Raw genomic sequence first — 27,395 nt, forward strand, 5'->3', positions numbered from 1 at the left:
CTTCTTACAGGGTTGCCTTGCATCCTTCTTTCAACTCCCCCCCTCCATCCCATGTTCCTAGATAATAAATCCAGCTTTGTTTTGACTTTCAAACGGGGGTGGGGGGAGGCACTGTGCTTCACAAAAGATGAGCACTTTCTTCAGCATCCAGTTTTATTGTCTTTTCCTTATTGGCGCAATGGCACTTATCGGGCAGAAGAGAGGCGCCCTCTTCTCCTTTCCTTCTTGCAGACCAGCCGTCTACATCCTTACTCAGAAGATCGTCCCACTGAATTCAATGGGGCACACTCCCAAATAATTACGATTAGGATTGTACAGTGGTACCTCGGGTTACATACACTTCAGGTTACATATGCTTCAGATTACAGACTCCGCTAACCCAGAAATAGTGCTTCAGATTAAGAACTTTGCTTCAGGATGAGAACAGAAATCGTGCTCTGGCTGCGCGGCAGCAGCAGGAGGCCCCATTAGCTAAAGTGGTGCTTCAGGTTAACAACAGTTTCAGGTTAAGAACGGACCTCCAGAACGAATTAAGTACTTAACCTGAGGTACCACTGTAGTAGTGAATGAGGAAGTTAATACCCATTCTCATAGCGATGCCCTTCAGCTGCACTGAGTGGGCATCGGCACCACCTGCTGGCGGAGAGAAATGCTGCGCCACACATCAACCCATCTGTATGCACTACGACCGTGCAGCAGCTGTCACGATACAACAAATCCTTTTCCGTGTTCACGTCTGGGTACATTCAGGAGCAGACGTTCAGAGCCCCACTCACAGCAGGAGGGCTCCCCAAACACAACAGGGCCGTTTTATCACACTTTGACGTGATACACCTCATCTAAGGAGGGTCCCCCGGTAAGGCCATCTGGAGGCTAAAATGATCCAAGTTCACTACCGATTCTTTAAAAACGTTTTGTGGCCTCGCAGAGCAATGTTTGCAATGATGTGCTTCTACCATGCTGCTGCTGCTGCAATGCAAACAAAACCTGAGGGCAACCTTTTAAACAAAGGGCAGGAAAACTGCTGACGTGCCTTGTTTGCATATAATGGTAAGCCTAACCATGAGCTAAGTGAACAAGCAAGCATGCGAGTGCGCTTTGCTGCTTCCTCCTGCTGCTGCTGCACAACTGACAGAGAAGCCATGGTTTGGAGTAGTGTTTCATGCCAGCGCTGTAGCAGCAATAAGGAGCTTGTTTTTCCTGGTGGGGGTGGTCAACCTTTCCTCCGGTCACTTAGCAACAGTGATTAAGCGAACAAGCCTCCTGACCAATGGTGCTGTCTGTTGAGGGCCAAAGTCATGTTTTTTAAAAAGTGAAAATTAAAAATCTGTGGTTCCTGCTGGTACATGCATACCCCCAATACCCCGCTGTCAGCAGCCCTGAGTGAAGCAATTTTCTAACGGTGCACCTGCACAACTTCTCATTCATATTTAGCTATGGCTTGGCTTAGGGTTACTGACATGCCAGGCCGTAAATATGAGATTCAATTTCAACTGAGCAGTGGTAAAATGAAGTAGCAAGATACAAAGGTGGTCTGATCCCTATAGTCCCAAACTGCTCTCTGGTGAACCTCAGTGTGAACAACGCTATACAAACCTAATGTTCTAATATACCTGCCACTTCACAGGGACTCTGAAGGATATTTAACCTCCAAAGATAGAAGAAATGTCTTAGCTGGAGTTCTCTGAAGAGTTGCAAGCATTATCTCTATTAGACAACTGTTAGGCTTGTTGGGCTTATGCTGAGGACACCAATGGAGTAGTAGCAGCTAAAATCACCTCTCGGATTCAGATGAAGTCCCGCCTGCAGACCTCTCCAGCTCTTTTCGCACAAGCCAGCCTGTTAGAACCACATCCCAGGCAGTGTTCACTGGTCACACATGAAACAGGGCCTCCTTTCTATTTTTATTTTTCAGAAGTAAACTGTCCAGGATTTTGATGGTGCAAAGTCCTGGCATGGTTATTCTGCTCCTTATGTGACTTTAAGAATCAGAGGTTGTAAATGGGTATTGTTTCTGCAGCTCCAGGATCCTGATCAGAATGAGGCAAGCAACCCCCAGAAAAAACAGCCACAACAAAACCCAGTAGTAGGTGGGCATGGAGAACCAGGCTCTGCAAAGCTCCATTTTAGATCCTTTGCACCTGCCAGGAAAAAAAAGAGAGAAAATAATCACCTGGTGCAGTCAGTCAACTATCAGTCTGATGCCCTGCCATAAGCTAGGCCCAGTAAGCTCCGGCTTCCATTATTTGTAGCCTTCATAAGAATGAGAGTACTTTTAACAACACTAAGGAAACACTAAATTATGTAAAATGTAAAATGTATAAACACAAATTTATACATTCCTCCTGAAACAGCTGAATTCTGCAATCTATACTGAATGTGCACATTTACACACATTTTTGTATTATTTCATGTCGTTTATCAATTCCATGGTCATAAAGGCTAAACATTTTACATTTCTTTTACAAAAATAGTTCCTCACAGAATGCTGAATTCCCAGAAATGAAAATACAGCAGAACAGGCCTGCTAGATCCACCACACATCCAAGAACAGATCCTCACCAACACACCAACAGAACCTCGACCAGGAACTTTCTATCTTCTACCTAAAATACACAAACCAGGAAATCCAGGACGCCCCATCATTTCAGGTATTGGCACTATTACAGTGGGTGTCTCCGGTTATATGGACTCTGTTCTGAAACCATATGCCATCAGTGCTCCCAGCTATGTACGTGACACCACAGATTTTCTGAGGAAAATACAATCTTTAAATAATCTTCCCAACAACACTATACTAGCTACTATGGATGTGGAATCTCTGTATACCAACATCCCACACAACGATGGTTTACAAGCTATAAGGAACACCATTTCAGATAAAACCACAGCGGACCTTGCCACCAAACTCTGCCAATTTGTCCTTACCCACAACAACTTCAAATTCGGTGATGACCTGTTCCTTCAGATCAGCGGCACAGCAATGGGCACCCGCATGGCCCCACAGTATGCCAACATCTTCATGGCAGATTTAGAACAACGTTTCCTAAACTCCTACCCACTCAAACCTCTCTTGTATCTGCGATACATTGACGATATTTTTATCATCTGGACACATGGTCAACAGACCCTGGACACCTTTCACCAGAAATTTAATGATTTTCACCCCACAATCAACCTTACAATGAATCAATCTATGCAAGAAATACATTTTTTGGACACTACTATAAAAATACAGGATGGGCGCATGGACACCACCTTATACCGTAAACCAACTGACCGACAAACATATCTACATGCCTCTAGCTACCATCCCAAACATACCAAACAGTCCATTGTATATAGCCAGGCACTACGTTACAGCCGCATCTGTTCCAATTCTACAGACAGAGACTCTCACCTAAGAGATCTACAGCAAACCTTTTCAGAACTAAAATACCCAGCAGATGAAGTTAGACAAGAGATCAACAGAGCCAGACTTATACCCAGAGAGAACTTGCTGCAAGACAGACCCAAAAAAGAAAATAACAGAACACCTCTAGTCATCACATACAGCTCCCAAGTTAAAACTGTACAACGCATCATCAGAGATCTACAACCTCTCCTGGACAATGACAGTTCTCTTTCTCAAGCTCTGGGAGGAAGACCTTTCATTGCCTACAGACAGCCACCCAATCTTAAACAACTCCTAACCCACAATAATACTACAACCAGACTTAACACGGACACTGGCACCAGAGCCTGCAATAAACCCAGATGCCAACTTTGCTGCCACATACACCCGGACAACACCATTACTGGCCCCAACAACATCACACATACCATCTCGGGACTATTCAATTGCTCATCATCTAACATTGTGTATGGCATCAAATGCCAACAGTGTCCTTCAGCTCTCTATATTGGACAAACAGGCCAAACCTTACGCCAAAGAATAAATGGACATAAATCTGACATCAAGAATCACAAAACAGAGAAACCAGTAGGAGAACACTTTAATCTCCCAGGACATTCTATACAAGATCTCAAAGTAGCTGTTTTACTACAAAGGAATTTCAGAAATAGACTGGAAAGAGAAGCTGCTGAATTGCAACTCATTACCAAACTTAAAACCATGGAGAAACCTGGTTTGAACAAAGACATTGGATTCTTATCCCATTATACATGACTAAGCCATTTCTCACCTTCTCACCCCTTGCCTTTTCCTGTAAGACCCATTACAGTCGTTAAGAGTCGTCAGCAGGCTCATCCCAGCTATCTGCCAATCTCCCATTCCCACCACCCTTCTGAGTAATACCCCTCCCCACCTTCTCACTATATAGAAGGATCTGGCAACTTCTGTTTCAGTGTATCTGAAGAAGTGTGCTTGCACACGAAAGCTCATACCAAGAACTAACTTAGTTGGTCTTAAAGGTGCTACTGGAAGGATTTTTTTTATTTTGATTATGGCAGACCAACACGGCTACCTATCTGTAATTTTGTGATGTGAGGAAGAGTATGTCCCTTTGTCTCGCTCCAAATCTCTGGCCAATCTGTTTCAACAGAACACCCCAAATTCAATAGAACACATTTCCTAGCTCTACAATATCCTTTTTCTTTTTTGAGATATGGCAACCAAAACTGTGGATTACAGAAAGTTCTGTTCAGACTGCAAAGAAAACTTCCCATGTGGAGAAGGGCTAGAACAATCCTATGGATGGCAAGCATAGAAAGCATTGTTCACTTACAGAAGCGTCTCTCCCCTCAGTTCCTCACATTCTTCATCTAGTTCCTCAGTGCCTGATTCCTCTTTGAGTTCTTCCTCTACAGTCTTACTGATGTTGCTTCTGCACCGAAGTTCTGACTCCCTCCTGAGAAAAAAGACAGTGTGCATCCTGCAGTGGTCAACTAACCCCAGAAAAAGAGGCTCACAGCTCAGCTAGCAATGAAGTACATTTCTAGTAATGCTGGATGAAACTTCAGAGAAATGGAGTCTATCTATCACTCAAGGAGCTTCTTTGGGCTCCCATCTTTGCAACAGCAGATTGACTCAGCCTAAAATATATTTGTCCTCCCAAGGAGGTGATTAAAGAAGACCGAGAGCCATTTTGGAGATGGGCCCTGATACAGAGATAGACTAATTGGCATGTCCCCTGGCACAAAGAACAGCTTCACTTTACATGGCAATACCCAGGCATACCGGTGTTTCTCTCATCAAATAAAGTGGAGTGTGACTGACAAGTGGCAGCCTCACAGCACCTGTGTACATGTGCTGGGAGCTCCCAGGTGTGTGTATTTTAAAACATGGGCCTGTTTGCTGCAGAAACCAGCAATCCACTTGCAGCAAAATGCCTGCTGCACAGTGCATAGCCGAAACATATTATCTGGGAAACAAACCCTGGGTCTCAGTTCATAGTTTGATGTCTTCATCACTCAGATGTCTGCTCTCATTTAAAGAGGCCAGATTCTCCCTCCAGGAGGCAGAGATCACACTGCTTTCCCTTCTGTGTAGTGGCTTCTGTCTACAACATGTGAGGCCCTTTTTCATACACCTCCTCCACGAGAAGCCCAGAGGGCAGCAACACAAGAATGGGCCTTTTCTGCAGTGGCTCCCTGTTTGTAGAACGCGCTCCCCAGAGAGGCTTGCCTAGTGCCTACATTACATATCTTTAGGCACTAGGTGAAAACATTTGTCTACAACCAGGCATCCTACTGCCTTTTAAATGTGTTTGTTGGAGTGGGGGTTATTGGTTTTGTTTTGTACAGTCATACCTTGGGTTATAGACGCTTCAGGTTGCATTTTTTCGGGTTACGGACCCGCCGAAACCCAGAAGTACCGGAACGGGCTACCTACAGGTTTTGGGGGTCGCGCATGCGCAGAAGAGCTAAATTGCACTTTGTGCATGTGCAGAAGCGCCAAACCGCAACCCGCACATGCGCAGAGTCACCACTGCAGGTTGCGAACGCTGTGGGTTGCAAACATGCATCCCGCACGGATCACGTTCGCAACCCGAGCGTCCACTATACTTGTTTTATTACATATTTTGTGTTCACATTTTGCATTTTTATGTTGTGAACCGCCCTGTGATCTTCAGATGAAAAGTGTTACACAAAATTAATAAATAATAATAATGCATCATACTCGATTCTGGTTGTCCCTGCCATGCTCTGCTGGGAGAAGCTGGGAGATGCTGCATGCAGGAGAAAGTAATTGTCAGCAGAGTCTTCCTGGAGACTGTGGGGTTGTCTGTGGGAAGGAAATTATAAGATTACCACACTGGACATGCCAAGGACCAAGCAAGACTATTCCGCACACTTGAATCAAGCTTTGCCTCTTGCATCAACCCATCCCTACCTGTCTGGGTTCTCCTCCTCCACCTCCTCCTCCTCCTCCACTGCCGTTGACTTAATTGCTTCCCCCTCAGAGCTCTGCTCATTTTCAGGGCTGTGAAAGTGCTGCAATAAGAATCAAGGAAGATTGTGATCAAAAGATGAAGAGAGGCTGGGAAGCCTTGAGCCACTTACATCATCTCTTCTGGGGACTAGAAGGGGGAGGGCTCTCTGGAGGAAAGTAACAAAATTCAAACAGAACAAGCATCAAAAACTGGAGCAACAGAATAATGCAGCGTGAGCCGTTTGTAACTGCACTATTCTGAGAACTACAGCTTTGATTTGGTAGTACCAAGAGCTTTTCCAGAGCTTAACCAAGAGCTTAACTTATTTATTTTATTTTTTGGAATTTTTATTTCCTTACATCCCACCATTCCTGCAAGGAGCTCCTGGTGGCGTACATGGTTCTTACACACCCCACACACCAATTTTACCCTCACAACAACCCTGTGAGGTAGGTTAGACAGAGAGGTTGTGACTGGCCCAAGTTCACCTGTTAAGTTCAGCAGGGATTTGAACACTGGTCTCTTGGTACAAAGCTTACATGGGGATTAAATTATATCCAATATTTATTGAGCATTTGTTCTGATATGTTTGCCGGGTGGTTATAAAACAATGAGCATCCATCCTGATTTTCTTGCAGGGTGTTTACACATCTTCCTGTTAATTATTTATTCACTCCACACTTTTCAGTTAATTTCCTCATCACGTTCCTAACTGCAAAATTATAACTGGATTTACCACACTAGAGTGAGAGCACTTTAATCCACTTTAATTGTGGAAACTATAATTTCCCAGTTTGCACTCAAAATCCCTCCCACAAAATACTGGCAGTCGGGAGTCTCCTAGCCCTCAAAGCCTGAAAACTTGAGTAACTAAAGGGAATTCCAAATGTGGCATTCTGAATCCCAGGATCTGAGGAGGAGGGTGTGGGGATGACTCATGGCTGCTGATTCCCTGTGGTTAACAGTGCTGCTAGGAATTTGTAGCTCACTAGAAGCCTCAGAGGCTGGTACAAAGCACTTTTGCCAGTGATTGTTAACTTTAATGAAAACAAAAAGCCGCATGAAGCAAAGAGTCAGATAAAAGTGAGTCACGTGAATTCACATGGACACTGAAAGCAGACAAAAGCATGATGTGCAGTTACTTCTCTCTAATTTTTGCGAGCCAGTCCCTTTTGTTGACGCTAGTTCCTTTGTGTATAGCAGTTTTGCTTAATCCTGAAGAAGATAATGTAAAGAAGGCCTTCCAGTTCAGCTTCACAGCCAGTGGATAAGGAGAATAGGCAAACTTGCAGCAACAGGAGAGAAGGCACCACTCCTGCATAATGTCCTGTTGCCCCAGGCTTGTTAGAATAGCATATATTGCATCTGGAACAGAACTTGGAATCCTTATAACTAAGTTCGCTTCCAGACTGTCAGCACTTTTGCACTGACCTCTCACCCATTCAAGTGGATGCCAGCATATGTCTTTCATGGAATAAAAAACACCTTCATAACTCACCCCCGTGAAAGTGGGCACATTGCAATACAGAGCTCTTGTGCTAAAACAAAAACTTTGCAGTAAGAAAAGTGACAGGGAAAAGCACTGGAACTGTGGGATAACTACCATTTGATGGCAGCGCCATATAACTTTCTTGCAGATATTGTGCAAGCAAATCAGGACACATGTTCAATAAACTTGCCCGTCTTGGAGCAACCCAAGGCTGGTCTTGAATGTGGTGCTGTGGAAACAATGTCCAAAAAATGAATGGGATTGACGCATACCAATGTAAAACAACAAATTGATAATAAGAACACATTTACCAGATCATCACTACCAACAAGTTTTCAGGTCACTTTCAGGCCTAAAGGTGCATGCTGGGAATTGGAACAGACTGGGAATGAACAGATTCATTTCCCATCATGCATTGCAATGGCACTTAGGAATTACACAGCCTTCAATACTGGTAAGCTTTAATAAACATGGCTTAGTAAAAGCTTGCTTTTCCAGCTTCAGGCAATACAAAAATGATCACAACTTAGATTTGAATAAACTCATGGAGGAACTCCAGAATGTGCCCAGGTGGAATTAGACACATGTGTGCAATGCATAACGGGCAATTCAGTTGGAATGTGGGACGTCACTGTGTTTTGGTGCATTGCAAACCAGCAAGCAATGAAGATCAGGCATATCCTTCATTGCAAAAAGCTCATCATAGAGGGAGAGCTTCCTTACCATCAGCTGTCTGGGAATCACTGCAATGCTGACTCTACGACGAGCTGATCCCTGGGACATAGAAGAACAATCCTAGTTAGCAGAGCAGTAGTTACAGGGAGGCTTGCGAAGAATGCATATTCCCTGAATGTTCAGCTTTCATTAAAGAGACTTGTGGTATGTTGGGTTATGGAATATACGGGAAAGTCTGCAGGTAATATTATACCCAGTTGCTCAGGAACAAGGAAGCCAATTTTGCTGCATTAAGTCAATGAGTGCAAGGAAACTGAAACAAGCAGCAGGCATTTAAAAACATTTGATTCTGTTACATTTTATGTTATTAACATGTAGTATCATTAAAATAACTAACATATTGGGTCACCTGTACTGAAAGCCTTTTGGTTTTGAATGGATTTCTCCCCCATCCACTGGATGTCCCTTTAGCATATACACACACCCCCGAAAAAAAATCTAGCTAGTATGGTTAGGGCAGGTAGACCTCTGCTCAAGAGCTCATTTGTAAAAGGGGCTATTCATGGAACTGAACAATACTTGAAGAGCCAAAGTGACCCATTTGCCTTCTGGCATGATCTCAGGGAAAGCAGCAGCAGCACAGATCCTGTGCTCCATGAAACATAGGAGGAGATGCACACAGTCCCCCCACCTCCACTCTGTCACTTTACCTGCTGGAACATTCGCAATGGAGGATGCTTCAGTCTCTGCTCACTATCGTCTAGGGAGACAAAAACAGGGGAAGGGCTGTAGCTCAGTGGTACGGCACACGCTTTGTCCCAGGTTCCGCCCTTGGGATCTCCAGGTAGGGCTGGGGAAGTCTCCAGTTTGAAACCCTGGAGAGATGCTGCTGGTCAGTGTAGACAACATTGAGGTCAATGGACCAATGGCCTGACTATGGGAAGGCCTCCCATGTTCATAAAGGCAATCACTGCATCTGCCTTGAACTGCTTTATGCTCTAGAGCACACTTGAGCAGAAGGTAGATTGGAATTTAGTAGCAACTTGCAGATAATCTGCAATAACTTGGACAATTTGTGGATAATATGGATAATTTATGATTTCATAATATAATGGAAAATATTTGGAACAACAAAAAGCCCGTCGTAAATTAGACTGCTGAAGTACAGAAAGGGCAACTACGAAAGTACTTTGTTTGACAGGACTGTGAGGTACTGAAAACAAATTCCTAGGCTCATAATGTACACAAAGGCACCCTGTTCTTTAATTCTAACTACAGTCATACCTCATGTTATGTCCGCTTCATGTTACATTCTTTTAGGTTACAGTATGTCCCATGGCAACCCGGAAGTACCGGAAAGGGTTACTTCCGGGTTTTGCCACTCGCGCATGTGCAGAAGCACAAAATGATATCACGTACATGCGCAGAAGTGGCGAATCACAACCCGCACATGCACAGATGCGCTACTGCGGGTTGCGTTCTTTTCATGTTGCAAACGGGCCTCTGGAATGGATCCCGTTCACAACCAGAGGTACCACTGTATATGGCTTTTGCTCCAAGTTCTGGTTGGTAGATCTTTTGGGGAGAGGGTCTTAGTCAAAAAAAATAAAGTAGATCAGTCAAGTATGAAGACTTCCCACCCATATTTTCCCTATAGGATAGGAGCACCTGCGTGCAGACGGTCTGAGGTGCAATCCCTGGCATCTTCAGGGCGGGCTGGAAGAAACCTTGACCTGAAACCCTGGGGTGTAGAGAATACTGAGCAGGATGGACCAATGGTATGATTCAGTATAAGGCAGCTTCTTCTGCTGGCAGCTGAACAAAGCTTCAAGTCAGTTCAAAGGGCTTCACTGGTACATGTAATGCAACCCCAACCCTGTTGGGGTTATGAGGAGAGTGGCAGCAGTAGCAAAAAGCTGGCTTTGTTTCTCTAGAATCACCTCTCATGTATTTGCAGTTCAACTGATGCACTGCAAGTGTTGGCTTTTCACCAGTGTGCCGTTATCTACAATCCATTTCAACACCCAAAAAAGCCCCATGCAACTTGCTCCTGAGAACTGACTCCAGCGCCTGGTGTCTTCTTATTCCCGCTAATGCCCCTTCTGCCCACGCATCAGCATTTGTTCACATTATGTTTTCATCTCAAGGCACCGCACAGCCACTCTTTGCACGAAAGCGGGCCCCACCTCACCCCTGTTTTCTGCCAGCTGCCGGTTGCGCGAGTTCTGCTGAATGAGCCTCTTCATCTCCTCCAGCTCCGTGTGCTCTCTCAGGTGGTGCCTTTTCAGGTTCTCGACGTGTTGCACCATCACCTCTGCAGCCCGGCTCATGCGGGCCTCCTGTGGGAGAGAGTGCAAGGGGTGGTTTAAAGCAAAGCAGTGGGGCAAGGTAGCTCAGAGACCAAAAGCCAGCACAGTCCTCTTGGGAAGGGGCCTGGAGATATTGCTGCGTGTTTACTTATTTCTGTATGGCAGATTGGCCATGGAGGTACTTCGGGTGAGAGGTGGTGGGTTGCCTATAGATTTAATAATCTATAGAGTTAATAGCAGATTAAACTGAGGAATTCCTGGTCCTCCAGAGCACATTCTCTTTGCCATTGTGCTGTATCAGCTCTCGAAAGAAAACAGCAAGAGTCCTTTTAATAAAAGAGCTTCAAGATCTTGATACAGTAAGTTGGCAGAGCTCAGGCCCAGAAGCCAAACGCAATCTGGCCCTCAGAATTCTCCATAGGCCAGACTCCCTCCTTAGTCACATCCCTCACGAGCCCTGCTTCCCACTCTCCTTGGGTGTTTTTGCCTGGCTGGAATGTGTCCTTGGACTCTGCAAACACCTCTTACTTGTCTGGATGAAGGGTTGGGGGGGGTGCAAGTGTTTGCAAAAATTAGCCTGCTGTACAAAGGTAAAATTTATAGCAATTGTTCTGCCCACTTTTGCTGTGGCATGTGGCCCCCAAGAAGGTTGGCTAGAAGGGAAATTGACTCTAGGGCTAAATGGAGTTCCTCATGCCTATGGCAAATCTTTAAAACAACCGATAGTGTGAATTTAAGTTCTACACTGGCAAAAAGACACACTTGTAGAAGAGCCCACAGTCATTTGCCTTATGTTCACCACCTAGCTGGTAATTGACCTGATGGACAGCTCCTAATTTCTCAGCTGCGCCCGTTGCCCGTTCAATTGCTCCTTCTAGGACGGCAAGAGTGCTTTGCAAATGTTCTACCAATTCCTTGTGCCTGGGGTCCAGGCAGGCCTGATCCAGCTTCTGGAGAGATAAAACACAAGATGGAAAATATTGGATTAACTGGACTATCAGCCTAACTCCTAACTGAGGTTCTTCACCAGACCTTGATAAAAAGGCAATCCCAAGCAATAGATCATTACTTACACATTAGACATATTCACCAGCAGTTTAATCAGGTTTGGTTTAGACAATTGCATGGATCCACAGTTCCCATGAGCAGAACTCTGTTTACAGGGTACTCCAGCTGAAGGAAGCAGAGGGAGGTGGTTTTTGCTGATTCCTCCTCTCTGTTGTTGCCCTCCCCCGGAGGAAAAAATGGCTCTGGAGGATTGTGGGACCTCTGAAATAGTGTGGAGAGGTAGCCATGAGGTCTTCAGGGGGAATCCGTCAAAATCACCTCCCACTTTTCCTCCAACAGGACCGCATATTCTGTGAATATCTATGATATTCTGTGAACAGCTGGATCAAAATGAAGATAGTTGAAATTAGGCACAATCAAAAATCCATGGGATCAAGTTAATTTATTTAACTCTCATTTAGTTAAATAGAAACTAAGTGCAATTAACTTAGGCTGCTTACCAACAGCTGTCACCCAACCATATTCGGAAATAACTGCAGTTTTCAGATTTCTGCAATTGCACCATGGTGGAATAGTGCAAGCAACATAATTTTAAAATGACACACTAAATGGGGTGCAAAAATGATGGTGAGGGACACCCACTTAAAAATGTTGAGAAAAGAGGTATATGGTGACCATGAGAATCAGTAAAGGGGAGAAGAGAGCACCACTCACTGGACTATGTCCTGCGTACTGTATAGATGCAAGACAGCACGACACAAGCAACAAAAAGCACCACATCCCCTAAAGTGTTTATAGCAAACAGTGATCCTGTTTGTACCTTGCAACAGACTAGCAGCCTCATACCTGGCACTGCTTGAGAATTCTAAGAAACCAAAATAATCAGTGCGGCTTTGAAAGGTTCAGCCCACCATCTTGATTCAAAATGGCACCCAACTGCATCAAAACACCAAAATCTCAGGAACCTTCATGCCAAATTTAGTCACAATGCTTTAAGAGGAATGCAGCAAACGAATGGTCCAAATGGCCAAGGGTTCTTGGGACATGGCTTCACTGACCTGCAGCATCGCCCGGCATTCCCCAAGCTCATGCTGAATATTCTCCTCAGCTGTGTTCCTCGCTCGCTCTTCCACCTGCACTCGCCGCCTCAGCGTGAACACGTCACAGCGGAAGGCAAGAGCCAAGTGTGCAAAAGCTGCCTGCCAAGAAAGGGGGCAGGTCAAAACACAGCAAACGACTCTCAGGAACCGGCATTCAAATGCAAGCATAGGCTTAAAAAGAAAAAAAAGGAAAGGAAACTCACCAGCACCATTGCAAAAACAAAAGCATTTTAGGGGAAATGTTTATGGCCTGGCTTGTGAGAAAAGGAAGGCCAGTTCCTGGCTAGAAACAAGCATCTATATTTTGCTTAAATATTTTAATAATTTTATACAAATGTATTCCTGAAGTTTTCAGGCTCTTGAAGAGAAGAAGAGTTTGGATTTGATATCCCGGTTTATCACTACCCGAAGGAGTCTCAAAGCGGCTAACATTCTCCTTTCCCTTCCTCCCCCACAACAAACACTCTGTGAGGTGAGTGGGGCTGAGAGACTTCAAAGAAGTGTGACTGGCCCAAGGTCACCCAGCAGCTGCATGTGGAGGAGCGGAGATGCGAACCTGGTTCACCAGATTACGAGACTACCGCTCTTAACCACTACACCACACTGGCTCAGTTTCACCTCAACAGCCAGTCGGGGGGGGGGGGGGAGAAGGGCAAATCAGGCTGCCAGTTGTGTATACATCTCTGTGTGTGAGTTAAACTGATAAGAAGCACTTCAAGGTTGTGCCTGAAGACTGGTCAGTCAACTTCGGTTGTTTCTAGTCTAATGTCTACACATTCAGGCTGGGCACTGGGTGGAGATAGTAAGACTTTGGGAGGCGCATTGTTGTTGGCATCATCATGACCATCAAGCAGGTGCCTGTGGAGTCTTGCGAATCCATCTTCCAGGCACATCTCAAAGTCCTAATTGTTCAAGACACGCCCTGATAGCTGAAGAAAGTATTGCACCCTCCCAGCAATAATAATTTGTGATTTAACTATTGGGAAAATGTGACTTGACTACATATTGGGAACAGTGCATTTTCCCCTGCTATACTTTCTAGCAAGGCCCTTGGAATGTGCTGCAAATGGATTGGGAATGATCAGCAGTTATGAATGTAGAGATTTACTAACTGTGTGCAATGAGCTGCTGATCAACTTAACACTTGCTCTATGGACAACTTTAAATGAGTGTGGGATGTTCCCCGCCAAGGGCAGCAGGTGGTTAGTCAGAGCATCAGCCATACTGGAAACATTGTGCATTATATAATATTTGTATACCACTTAATACTGAAATCAGTCTCTAAGTGATTTACAAAACAATAAATATGACATATATAACAAACAATGAAACGGCAAAACTGCAATGCAATGCAATAAAACAATAAAATCACTAAAACTAATGACATTTAAAAACATCTTTAGATCCAGGGATCCCTTCCGTCTCCAGCTTGCCTCTCACCAAGGCACACCCTGACTTGCAAAATACTACATGTGAGACTCAAATTCTACCTGACATCTGCACAAATCACAAATACCTATTACTCATTCAGTATCACTTGTCCCATTTTGCTCCCACCAATACACACAAACACATCATCCACCCAATCACTCTAATGTCACCCATTCAGTCACCAACCGCTAACACCTGTCACTCCTTCCACTCAACAAAAATGAATAGGAAAAACCAATAAGACAATGAAGCCATTCATGGACAGAACAATGTAAATAACTATAATGGTATGGGGTTGCTCGTGCGTAAGTTGCCGCCTCTCCTGGCTATGTTGCCTTTTAAACCTTTCTGTCTGGACAGCCCTTCAATTCGTGGCTGCCTCAGTCGCTAGCAGAATTCCTCAGTGGGCGTTTCTTAAACCTTTTCCAACATAAAAGTTGTTTGACACCCAGTCTCCTCCTACTTTCTCTGCGCGGAAGTCTTTTGCGCAGGGAGGGCGTGGGTAGCGGAGGACCAGTGCTCTCCCCGCTGGTGTCCAGTGAAGAGTCTGGGAGCCCTCTCTCCGATTCCCCCATCTGCCCCTCCTTATTCCTGGTGTTGCACTGAATTGCTTCCCCATCTGCTGAGCTGCCTCTCTCCCTGCTGGGCCCTTCTCCAGCATCATTAGAGAGCCTCCCCTCCACCTCTAGCTCCGATGTCAGTTCCCTGACAATAACAATACAAACAGCCACCCATCAGTCACACAGATGGACTGTTCCTCCAAGCAATCTGGCTCCCAACCAGCTTGCTGTGCTCCACCAAGACTCTCACCCAAGGATGGGTGGAACCGCACACACACCCTCACCTACCAGCAGATTTGTTATTGTTGTGGTTTTATTATATATATTAGCTTGATTTCTTAAAAATGTAAACATACAACAAAAAACAATTCAAGATCTAACTATCAAAATTACTCTGAATCTCCTGACTTCTCCCCATCTCTTCCATGGGTCCTGATGGTAATATTTACAACTGCATATCAACACTTATCCAAATTTTTATCCTTCCAAATTATCCATACTTTCCATTACTTTACAAGGGTGTTTAAAATCCTCCTAATGTTTTAACCTGCTTACAATGGTCTCGAAAACAAATTATGAACTTTCCCCATTCTTTTTTAAAGTTCTTCTGTTCTTGATTTCTGAGCTTCCCAGTTAATTTTGCCATTTTGGCATAGTCCATCAACATGGTTCCAACAGATTTCTCTGTTCGTTCCAGAATTGTTAAGAAAGGAAATTAAATGATTTCAAAATTAGAAGGTTGCCGACCAACGTAGATAAATTTATTGTGTATAGTTTAGCTATTTAAAACAGTGTAAATTGCCAAGGGAATTTTGAAAGCTAAATTATTTGGGTAAACTTTAAGATTTGACAATTTGCAGTCTACGCATGGATGTTTTAACTCACGCTCGGATTGTCTCGTTTGTTTGTTTGTTTTGCGATTTAATATTGTTATGGCCACGGGCTACGAACAATAACAACCTGATTGACTGAATAGTCAGAGCATCACAAGGGCCACAGCCACTGCCAACTACCAGCTGGAAAGCAAGGCCCCCAAATCAACTGTGAGATTGAAGCTGGTTGCTATGATCATTTGCTGTTCTGACGATGGTCTCACTAAGCCTCAGAATATTTCATTCAAAGTGGCACATAAAAGTGATACTAGACATCCAAGCCAAGTGAAGACAACAGCACTCAACTCACCTCCACATCCTGCTCTGTCAAAGCTACCCTGCGAAGGAAGAGAAAGCAGAGCCATAAGAGATTTGGCAAGGCACAGACAGCTCAGCAGGTTGGAGGACCTGTGGTTTCCAACAAGGATAGCCTCTGTCTAAATCTGAAACTGCGCAAAAAGCTAAATGCTAACTAACTAAGGGGTGGGGAGGGGAATCCACTGTCAGTTTCCATTTCTTATTGCAGAAAGTATTGATCTGATGTGTAGAGATCTTTCCTATTCTACTTAATTCAAGAGGGTTCTGAAAGCTTCTCTGTGTGAAAGAAACAAGCGGAAGGTTCATGTTTGGGTTATTCCTTCAGAGAAGCTGATTACAGCTGGCTTAAACTGGTTCTCTTATCTCTTTCTGTCAGATTAGGCTGACTATTAAAGTAAGGCCAGAAGGAGCCTGGGTTGCACTTTCTCTTTCTATATCTTTTTCTTCTGGTGTGGCGCTCTGTACATAGTATGCTTGGTGTTAAGGTTTATACTTATTATAAGTTATTGTAAGTTTAAGTTAAGTCTGCTACAACTGGATTTCTTGTGGACAGTGCCAATCCTGCGTGTATTGGATTTGTGACCATTATGTTCATTTGCCTTCAGTAGCAGTAGAGCTCTGCAGGATGAAATATTAATTGTCTCTGGTCTTTCTTTCTTTTTTTTGGAATCCTGCAACGTGTTTAAGTTTTAACTCTGCTAACTGTACGCTGGAATCTGCTCTGGTTCAATACTGAGTAGAATTTCATGACATCCACAACATGTTGCATTCTTGATCCTCTTATCTGCAAAAAGTCTGAGCAAAGAGATCTAGATGGGAATACTTCTGTTCAAGAAGAAGGGCAAAGGGATTGCAGTGCCAATATTAGCCCAAGGTATACAAGGGAACCGGTCGGGAAATAATATGGTAAGATTCCCCATGGCTTCACAATGTCCTGCGAGACTGTCTACATGGGTCGACATGATCCCAAATGCAGCAGTTTGCTTCCGTCTGACTGCAAGATCATTTTCGTGCCGCCTTCTTGGAACAGGTGCCATGCTTCATACAGCCCTCCCTGCTCACAAGAAACGTGGAAGGTTCCTACCTATGCAGGCCCAGCCTTTGTAGCACAGAAAGTTCCATCGCAGAGGTAGTCAGCGCATCTTCAGAGGGATCTGGGTCTAGGTAAAGAAAGATCAGCCTTGAAATAGATCCAAACCAGGGCCAGACAAGGAAAATCAAGGCGCCATGGGAGCTCCATGACACCATTCTGTATCTGAGTAGAAAACACCAAGCTATGACAAGCTATGGGTCTAAACCACAGAGGATAGGGCTATCCAATCAGAAGGTCAGCAGTTCGAATACACATGACGGGGTGAGCTCCCATTGCTCAGTCCCTGCTCCTGCCAACCTAGCAGTTCAAAAGTACTCTAGTGCAAGTAGATAAATAGGTATCGCTCTGGTGGGAAGCTAAACAGTGTTTGCGTACGCTGCTCTGGTTCGCCAGAAGTGGCTTAGTCATGCTGGTCATTTGACCCGGAAGCTGTACACCGGCTCCCTCGGCCAATAAAGCGAGATGAGTGCCGCAACCCCAGAGTCGGCCACGACTGGACCTAATGGTCAGGGGTCCCTTTACCTTTATCTATGGCAAGCTAGTAGTTGGAGCATGGGTAGGCAAACTAAGGCCCGGAGGCCGGATCCGGCCCAATCTCCTTCTCAATCCGGCCTGCGGATGGTCCGGGAATCAGCATGTTTTTCCATGAGTAGAATGTGTCCTTTTATTTAAAATGCATCTCTGGGTTATTTGTGAGGCATAGCAATTCATTCATTATTATTTTTCCAAAATATAGTCTGGCCCACAAGGTCTGAGGGACAGTGGACCGGCCCCCTATTGAAAATGTTTTCTGACCCCTGAGTTGGAGGTTGGTCAAAAGCACTTGATTTACAGGTCACCCACACACTAGATTTATAAGATACCAGCTACTGCCAGGCCTTCATAGTCAAGATCTTTCTAGCCTAGATCAAGACCAGTTGCAATGTAGATTTTTGCCACTCAGGATAGAGGCAAACCATCCATCTGTTGCTCTTCAGCCATGAAACAAGCAAACAGAATGACATAGCTAAAATAAAGCAGGAAATAAAACAGTGGGGAACTAGGACCCGGGAGACCAGGGTTCAAATCCCTGCTTAGCTATGGAGTTCCCTGGGCTAACTTGCGCCAATCATTACCTCTCATAGTCTAGCCTACCGTACAGGATTTTTGTGACAAGAAAATTAGGAGGGAGAGCAGCAAGTACACTTTTTAAAAAATGATGCAGTTCCAAAATACAGATTATTATTGCTCAGTTTTAAACAAAAAATAAGGGAAGAATATAGGGGAAATGATGGAAAGGGCCACCTGAACCTGGAAGTCAAGCAAAATATGCTAACTTTTGCAAAACAGTGTACATTGTCTCATAACCCTGGATTCAACGCAAAACAAAGGTAGGCTCTAGCTGCTTACAGCCTGTCACTTTCAGCAGGAAACACCAAACAGGGAAGTTTAAGAAGGCGAGCAGCTGAGGGTGAAGAAAGACAAGGGAGGGAGGAACAGTTTCACCAGGGCAGCTAGGAAGGGCAGGACAAGACCTGTGCGGACCACACCAAGGGGAGTTCCTGGTGATCTACACCAGAAGAAACACTCCTCCTTGGGACTTAGAAAGGAATGTGTTGATCTTTTATGGATGGAGACAGAAATAGAACTGAGAGGCAGTGTGGCATAGTGGTTACAGTGTCAGACTAGGACCCGGGAGACCCTTGTCCTACTTGGCCATGAAGCTCACTGGGTGATCTTGGGCCAGTCACAGTCTCTCAGCCTGACCAGGGTTGTTGTGATGATAAAATGGAGGGGGCGGGGAGAACTACGTATGCCACCTTGAGCTCTATGGAGGAAAAGGGGTACATAAATATAATAAATCAAGTGGAAAAGGGAGAAGCAAAACAGGAAAGAAGATAAAGTCCCTGCCAGAGAAAAATGGTAAATTAAATTGTTGGACTATGCAGAAATGGCAAAATTGACTGGAAGCTCAGGAACCAAGAAGACCAAAACTTTAATAAGGAATGGGGGAAAGTTATAATTTATCTTGGAGACCACTGTAAACAGATGAAAACATGAGCAGCATTGCAATAACACTTGTAATGTAACGGGTACTATGGAGATAATGGAGTTATTAAAAAATATGGATTACTGAAAAAGATGCAGTAGAAAAAATTAACAACAGAACGCATGGAGAGGAAGGTGGGAAGTCCAGAGATTTGGAGGACTCTTTTAACTATGGATGTGTATTATTATATTTTTATAACTGTAAAATCAAATAAAAATTATTTTGGAAAGAAGGAGAAGCAAAACAAAAGAGAATGAATGGCAGAAAAGGAAGTGGATGGGAGAGTCTAGAAAATGTAAATAAATAGCATTAAAAGAAGGGAAGGGGACACTCCCATAGGAGAAGAGCAAATGAGGAAAGCAATGGCAAAGTCTCACTCACCAACCTTCATCACTCTCACCACTATCTTCAAAGTGCACCGTTGGTTCCCTGCCCCTCGTGCTCTCCTTGCGTGCCTGTTCTTGGAGTTTCCTAGCACAATGCTGCAAAGGGAAAAGAGCAGCAGACAGGTGTAAAGCCCTGCGGTGATGGATTAGGCTCTCCTAGAAGAGGAAGGAGTGACACAGGTAAGAACCCCAGTGATGCTAAGCTCACACAGTAGTGAGGAGCTGAGGGTTGTCTCCTTCCATGTAGAGTACACTGGAACATCCTTTTAGGGGAAAGACTTGCTAGGGTGGAACAAGGCAGGTTCCAGCTGGTAAATGGATTATGAGAAGGGGGACCCCCCCCCAATAGTGCTATGTATGAAACTAAGCCGTTCTGGAGCTGATCAGCACCTAAGATGACACTACTTGGGAACTTCCTGTTAAGAATAAGTCAGCTAAAAGTAAAGTGGTCCCCCTAATGCTGCTCACCTTGTTTGTGCTATCAGAGCTATGCCTTCTCTCATCCATCACCCTTTCTGATTCACCTTCTGAACTGGCCATTGTTCCTAGAGAATGGAGGGCAAAAGGTCAGACTTGTTGTACTCATCTCAGCTTCTAATGTGCTGGGTCTGCGAAGTCAGCATGGAATATTTCCCAGTCAACCCCAAACCAGAAGCTAGCAACAGAATCAGAGGCATCAACGTACACCTCCCTGTCCCTTGAACAACAAGGGTGGAACAAGATAGCTAGTGGCCCCCAAGGACACTATACCTTTAAAGCACATTCAAAATACTGCCCCACTCCCCGAATTCTGGGCACTGTGGTTTGCTAAGGGTTGCTGGGAATTGTGACTCTGTGAGGGGTAAATTACAGTGCTCAGAATTCTTTTCTGGAATGAAAGCGCTTCAAATGTGCTCGAAAAGTATAGTGTGTACGCAGTCAAGGAAGGAAGGAAGGAAGGAAGGAAGGAAGGAAGGAAGGAAGGAAGGACCATGCCTGTTTAATGTCAATGCACACTAGACGTGTGATCCAAAATCTAAGACCAGGGAGTGGTGGCTCCATTGTAGTTGGGATGGGAGAAAGAGAACAGAAACTGGGGCCTAGAATCATAGAATTACTGAGTTGGAAGCCTACTCCCAAGGGTCATCTAGTCCAACCCCCTGTATGCAGGAACCTCAACTAAAGAATCCATGACAGATAGCCATCCAACCTTTGCTTAAAAGCCTCCAAGAAAGGACAGTCCTCCACTTTCCAAGGGAGTCTGTTCCACAGTCAAACAGCTCTTACTGTCATATGTTTTGTAAGAATCTCCTTTCATGTAACTTGAAGCCATTGGTTCCGGAGCAGGAGAAAACAAGCTTGCTCCATCTTCCATGTGAAAGCCCTTGTAGATATTCGAAGATGGCTATCATATCTCGTCTCAGTCTCTTTTCCAGGCTAAACATACCTAGCTCCTTCAACTGTTCCTCATAAGGCTTGGTTTCCAGACCCTTGATCATCTTGGTTGCCCCTCTCCGCACATGTTCCAGCTTATCAATATCCTCCTTAAATTGTGGCACCCAGATCTGGATGCCGTTCTGTGAGAGTCAGTTTGCATTGCCTTATCACCTGGCCAATAGGAGCCTGAGGTGCTCATGGAGCACTGAACCAGTACCTGACGTCAGAGATGCTGTCACTAAACCATGCAAGAAGAAAGCATTTCTTTGCGGGTAGCCTGTGGAAGAGGTCAGCTGTCAGAGGGCTGCCTCCTAGAAGTGCAGCTAACCCCACCATCCTGTTGGGTTGTGAACCTTTAAGCTCACCAGTGAAGACCCTGCCAACTTCCAGGATTTGGAGCAGTGCTTACAAACCACATTGGACGACTGCATTGTGAAAGAGAGAGAGAGAGAGAACCTCCTACCCAGGGAAATTGATTTCTCCTTCCACCCCCAGGCTTTCTGTTTCCTTACCTGAGTCCAAAGACAGACTACTTCCATCCAGCTCTGCCCGATGCGGCATCAGCGGCTCTTTGCTGAAAGATAAACAGGCTGGATTAATGACCACAGAGCCTCACCAGCATGGAGAGGAAGGTGCAATCCAAGCAGGCAAGTAACTCTTCCCTCTGCCCACCCCGCCACAGGCTTTCAAGATCCTATGAGTTTTGCCACTCCAGAAGGGAGACCCTGGGAGCAATTGCCAGTAATGTGTCAAAGGGAAAGTTTCATGGTGCTGGGTCACCTTCTGCAGTGTGATCTGGCTCGATGTGCTGCAGGCACAGCTTCCCAACCATCCCACTCCCTTCTGAGCATCCCCTACTCCACGGATCCTGGCTGGCATGGACTCAGCATCTTTACCTCTGCAGCACCGCTCCACTCGCCATCCTGGACCAGGTGGCTGGCAGCCAAGACTGCAGAGTCCTTGTTGTGACCTCTTCCTCCCTGGTAAACTGGACAAAGAAGCTCCCTGTAAAGGCATTTTCAGAAAAAAATCTATGAGTCACAAACCTCTGGCAAAGGTTTTGTGTTCATCACATTTCAACTACATTGACAAATGGGCCTTGCAGTCTCCAGGCTGCTACTGTTAAGTAACTATCTGCTGTAATCCAGGAGGTATGGAAATTTGTTCCAGGATGGAGAAAGCAGGCCATCTGCTGGGGAGGCTTAATATTTCAGTTTCAAGTACGTCCGAAGAACGCTCATTCCAGGAGTTGTTCTAAATAAAAGCCATTGTTTTCTTTTCTGGTCTTATGGACAGGCAACAAATCTGTAGTTGTGCAAGTCCCACCCACCCAACAACAACAAAATACTGCAAAGCAGGTGGAAAATAAACAGTTTAGTTGGGTGCATTAACATGTAGTTTTGCAGTAAACAGGAGAAGTGAGGAAACACATTAGAAGAGACAAGGAAGTACACAGAAAGACAAGTCGTGATCATGAAAAGCAGGTATATATGATTGCTATACTCTTCCAAGTGGTGGAATGTAAATTGATCAAATATTAGATCTAGTAGCGCCCTTACGCTTATGGTCACCTGTATTCAGTGTAGCAGACACTGAAGACTAGCTGTCAGGTAAATCAAATTCACTTCAGTGCTGGTGTGTAGACAAGCTTTGAGGGCTTATACACACAAAATTGCCATTGCATGGAAGGCTGCTACAAATTGCTCACCATAATAGCTGCCCCACGCACACACTTTGGGAGGTTTGCGAATGTGAGAGAAACATTGCAACAACCTTTAAGCTCTGAGGGTTTTGTGAAAAGTCTGGCCTTACAGATAAACGCAGAAGACACGTGAAAGAATGCCTAGGTAAAAAAGACAGAGACTGGAAGATGAAAAATAGAATGTCCAGAAGAGATTGTCAATAAGTACATATCACAGTTGAGAGGCAACAAGGCTGTCTTGTGGTGGAAGTTTTATCTTGGTTCATAAAGGAGGATTCCACCCTCACACGTTCATTGTTATTCTCATTTCACACTTCCTTAAAACTGCATGGTTTAATAGCTCATAAAATACAAGGGAATAGAGCCAAATAGCATCTTAATCCTCTCCCTGCCCCCAGACCGTAGAGATAATAAAGTGAATGCACAATCAGAGCTGTACCTATGACATATACAGTCAAACACGTACCCCCCCCCCCCCAAGATGTACTACTAATATGTAATGGAAACCAGCAGGGCTGAATGCCTAGACAGAGCTGGGTTTCATAAAAGCCTCTCTCAGCCATGCATTCACCAACAGAGCGGCCATATAAGAGCAATTACGCACTGCAACTAATCCACCATATAAACACACTCATGAAATATACATGCCTCAGCGTTTTGTGAAATATTTTTTGGTTGGAGCCAGTCTCCGGGGTCACTACAAACAGTTTTGACTCTTTTCGAGACTACTGTTCTAACAACAATTCTATGTGTGCAAAGAGGGAGAGCTGTTGCCTCATCTCACCTTGGGGCCCTTCTTCCTTTTGGAGATCCCAAGTTGGCTTTAAAGCAGCAGCTGTCAGCAAGGTGTGAGAGAGAGGGAGAAAGCGATGGAGGGGGATTCAAGGCTGCTGCTGTTGCACCAGCGCCTTCACTGCCATGCCCAGTGGGACATTCTTCTCCCCTGAGAGCACCTGCCTATGATGGATCTCTTCTCACAGCCTCTTTATCACCCCTGCGAAACACAGGTGCTATTGGGAGCTCCCGCTCCAAAGCTTTTCCCACAGAAAGCAACTCCAATCCAGGCCAAGGGCACAGAGCCGGGAGCCCAGGACCAAAGCAGTAAGCAGGAAGGGATTGCTTGACTTAACGCTTTTAGCTCTTTTCCATCTAAGGATCCTTAGCCACATCGAACATTAAAGCTTCCAAACTTATAAGACAATAGAGAAGGGATAAGTAGGAAGTCAGATATTTGTCATTTCCACCATCAGATTGTTCACTTCAAAACAGGTATCTCCCTGTATACATGTTCAATGTGTCGGCTCCCTAACTCTAAATCAGATGGACACAGGCTGCATTGATATTATTATTCTCCACAAACTAAACAGGTGCTTTTTTTTTTTTTTTTTTGCAAAGCTGGCTGGATTTGGCCATGGGAATCTACTCTTAAGGGCCACATGCAGAGACTTCAGGAGAGCTGGGAGCGGAGGCTTATTATTTACAATAATTCAACTGCATGGTCCCCAATGTGTTGTACAACTTAAAGCAATACTACATAAAATAAACACAGTAATTAAAATGAGAGAAGTGTGTAAACCATTACAGCACATAAGAAATAGGAGGAAAAATAAAGCATTAGAACAGGGCAACATATATTTGACATCCAGTCCCGGTTTAGAGGGTAAAAGAACTAGATGTCAGATATCCAAGTTAGACAAAAGTTATCCTTGGAAATTCATTCTTCTCATTGCCACAACTGTAACACAGAGATCTGTTGCTCCCACCCTCACCCAGCGCTGTTGGAGTCCAACTCCCATCAGCCTCAGCCAACATGGCCAATGGTCAGGGATGATGGGAACTGGATTCCAGCAACATCTGGAGCATCACAAGTTCTCCCCAACCCTGATCCACTCCATTGTTTTTCTTGTTTAGGAATTTTTCTTCATCCAGACAGTTGGATGTGTCTAGGCTCACTCAGCTGGCCTCTTAGATCACATCCAGGTCTACTAAAGCGTCTGAAAGCAGCCACACTGTCTGGGGAATGACAGCTTTGGTCAAAACATTCAGAGGGCACCAGGCTGGGCAAGGATATTTTCATTAATACTGCATCATGCCCTTTCGACAGAGAACTGCTTTTTTAAATTTCTTCTCTCCCACATCTCATTCCAAAGCTCACTTAAGGACATGCTCTACTGCTAAATTAAGGGATCTGGGACACTGACAGATTGAGTGTGTGCAGCCCTGCCATGAAATGGCCACAAGTGCTCTCTGACCCTTTCCCCCTTTGTGCTCGTTCCCCCGCCTGTGCAGCAAATATATAAGGACAATGGACCTACCTGGACACAGGGATGTAAGGACTGTCAAGTGCTGAGCCGCAAAGTCTGAGCATGAGCACCGAAGGAAATCCCTTTGAAGAGGGTGCTCCTGCTACGCTGATGAATGCAGTGCGAGAGCCTAAGCTGGACAGAGACAGGGACAGTCTGCCCCTAAACAAAACCGCCCACTAAGGAAGACCAGGCTGCAGTGCTTCTCCTCCTTCAAAGCAGACTTCCTCTTGCCAAGCTTGCAGTCTTTGGAATGCACTTTTGCTGCTGCTGCTGCTCACTGGAGAAGCCCCTTGTTTATAAGCCGGATGGCTGCCGCCTTGTAAACACTGCATGCTTGTCATGGTTTCAGCTCTTTCTAGCCATATGTTAGAGCAGCTTACAGACTGACAAGGAGACTGTCTCAGTTCCAGTGTCTCAGCTTGGAAAGGGAGTGGGTCCCTCCTGGGTAAACTTACTACCAAATGCAGTAAGCCAGCCCTGCTGTGTTTGGGGCCCTCCTGTTCATTCTGCTAAGTGGGACCTTGGATTTCTGCAAAATCCTGCCCCAATGCCATACTGCAGTTGGAGAACAAATTGTGCAAGAACTGCAAGCATCTCTCAGATACTAACCTAACTGGGAGGATCCAGAAGTCTACTGTTGCCTCCAGAAAGAGTATCATTTCAGAAATTGCATCAGCAGAATTCAAGACATTTAAACTGCAGCTGTGTCCATGGTAAGCCCAGTCAGGGTTTATCTAAGTAATGATGAAGCCTCAACGGAAGTTGCATCCAGAATTCGACATTCCATCACTGAACTGTAGAACATGTGTGTGGCTGACTGACTAATCAATTCAGTTAAGATAAACCAGTTTAAAATGTGCCCAATTAAATGGACAGATTTTTAAGAGAAAAGTTTAAATTACCGTATTTTTTGCACCATAACACTCACTTTTTTCCTCCTAGAAAGTAAGGGGAAATGTCTGTGCGCGTTATGGAGGGAATGCCTACGGGTTGCAGGGGGGATGTGCTGCAGTCGTGAGCAGAGGATCCATGGTTCCCCTTCTTTCCCTCCTCTGTGGCTCGCTTTGAAAAGCAAAGCGGGAGAAGAGCCGCTGAGTGGGGAGGAGAGAAGGAAAGAGAGCCTGCTTCTTTAAAGGAGCAAAGCGGGAGAGGAGAGGAGCCGCTTACACGAGTGTAAGCGGCTCCTGTCTGGTTGGTTCCTTTAAAGCAAGCAGGCTCTCTGTCCCTCTCTCCTCCCCACTCAGCTCGCTAAATAGCAGCAAAGTTTTTCAGCTCGCTAAGCTGGGGATGAGCGGGGAGGAGGGAGAAAAGCAGAGCCTGCTTGCTTTAAAGGAGCAAAGCGGGAGAGGAGGGGAGCCTTCTCCCCTTATACCCCTCTTCTTCATTATTAGCAGCATCCTTCTCCACCCACCCACGCATGCTCCTTGTCCCTTGAGTGCTTTTCCTTCCCTCCCCACTTAAAACGTGGTTACAAAGCACGGATCCACATGGATCCTCAGGATTTTTGCACTGGGTCACCCCAAATTCACCATCAGATCACATAGCATGTCCATGGCTACATCTTGCACCAAAAAAATCAAGCACCCACTGTTGCCTGGGGCTGCAGTGGTGCAAAAACATGGTTACAAAGCATGGATCCACATGGATCCTCAGGATTTTTGCATTGGGCTACTCCAAACTCACTGTCAGATCACATGTCTGTGGCTACAGCATGAATCACAAAAATCATACATCCACTGTTTCGTTTAGAATTTTTTTTCTTTTTTTCCTCCTCTAAAAACTACGTGCGTGTTATGGTCGAGTGCGTGTTATAGAGCGAAAAATACGGTATTTTCAGTACAGAATTGCTAAAAACTGAATTGCAAGCATCACATTTTACGTAGCTAGCAAGCTAGTTTTGACCCCGTCAACGCCTGTTTCCTCAGGCAACCAAGTGGCTAAGGGCAGCCTTGCTTTCTGGCTAATTTCCACTCCTCCACCTCCAGCACTGAACTAATCCACAACATAGCTGCTCTTGCCAACTAACCTCATCTCTCCCCCATCCATTCTCAAAGCAGCTTTGTTGCTTTTGATCAGACTTAAGCTACAGTGATGCCTGTGCATAAGGATAAGCAGAGATTGCTTGACTGGCCAGAAAGGAGCTTCACCGGCTCCTGGATGTCACACGCTCAAGACCATGCCAAATCAGATGTGAAGGTGCCCTGCTGAAGAAGCTCAGCAAACAGGGCTGCTGGGTCGCTCTGAAACTTCTGCATCTTACTCCCTTTTATGCCTGCAAAGCAAGCACACACGGAACGTGCGGAGTTTTGACATTACTCAAACAAGAA

At 45.0% G+C, this 27,395-nt stretch overlaps 1 protein-coding gene across 3 annotated transcripts; it reads right to left on the reverse strand.

Moving 5' to 3' along the window:
* Positions 1–154: 154 nt before the first annotated feature.
* On the reverse strand, positions 155–26,043 carry LOC308480469 (uncharacterized protein). Of its 3 annotated transcripts, XM_081011973.1 has the most exons (16): positions 25,078–26,043; positions 21,957–22,065; positions 21,573–21,634; positions 20,113–20,189; positions 19,644–19,740; positions 17,221–17,296; positions 16,129–16,156; positions 12,914–13,054; positions 11,666–11,797; positions 10,730–10,877; positions 9,249–9,298; positions 8,587–8,637; positions 6,335–6,435; positions 6,122–6,226; positions 4,728–4,850; positions 155–2,141 (listed from the first exon to the last, which is right to left on the reverse strand). In XM_081011973.1, exons 2-16 carry the CDS (start codon positions 21,980–21,982, stop codon positions 1,982–1,984), a joined length of 1,377 nt encoding a protein of 458 aa, XP_080868099.1. In that variant the 5' UTR covers positions 21,983–22,065; positions 25,078–26,043; the 3' UTR covers positions 155–1,981. The 3 variants fall into 3 exon arrangements, with proteins under 3 accessions (XP_080868099.1, XP_080868101.1, XP_080868100.1); XM_081011975.1 differs by lacking the exons at positions 21,957–22,065; positions 25,078–26,043 and adding an exon at positions 22,107–23,391; XM_081011974.1 differs by lacking the exon at positions 25,078–26,043 and having other exon boundaries at positions 21,957–22,085.
* Positions 26,044–27,395: the final 1,352 nt, after the last annotated feature.

The sequence above is a fragment of the Podarcis pityusensis genome (genome assembly GCF_964106645.2).
Source record: "Podarcis pityusensis genome assembly, chromosome: 6".
Taxonomy (NCBI): Eukaryota; Metazoa; Chordata; class Lepidosauria; order Squamata; family Lacertidae; genus Podarcis; species Podarcis pityusensis.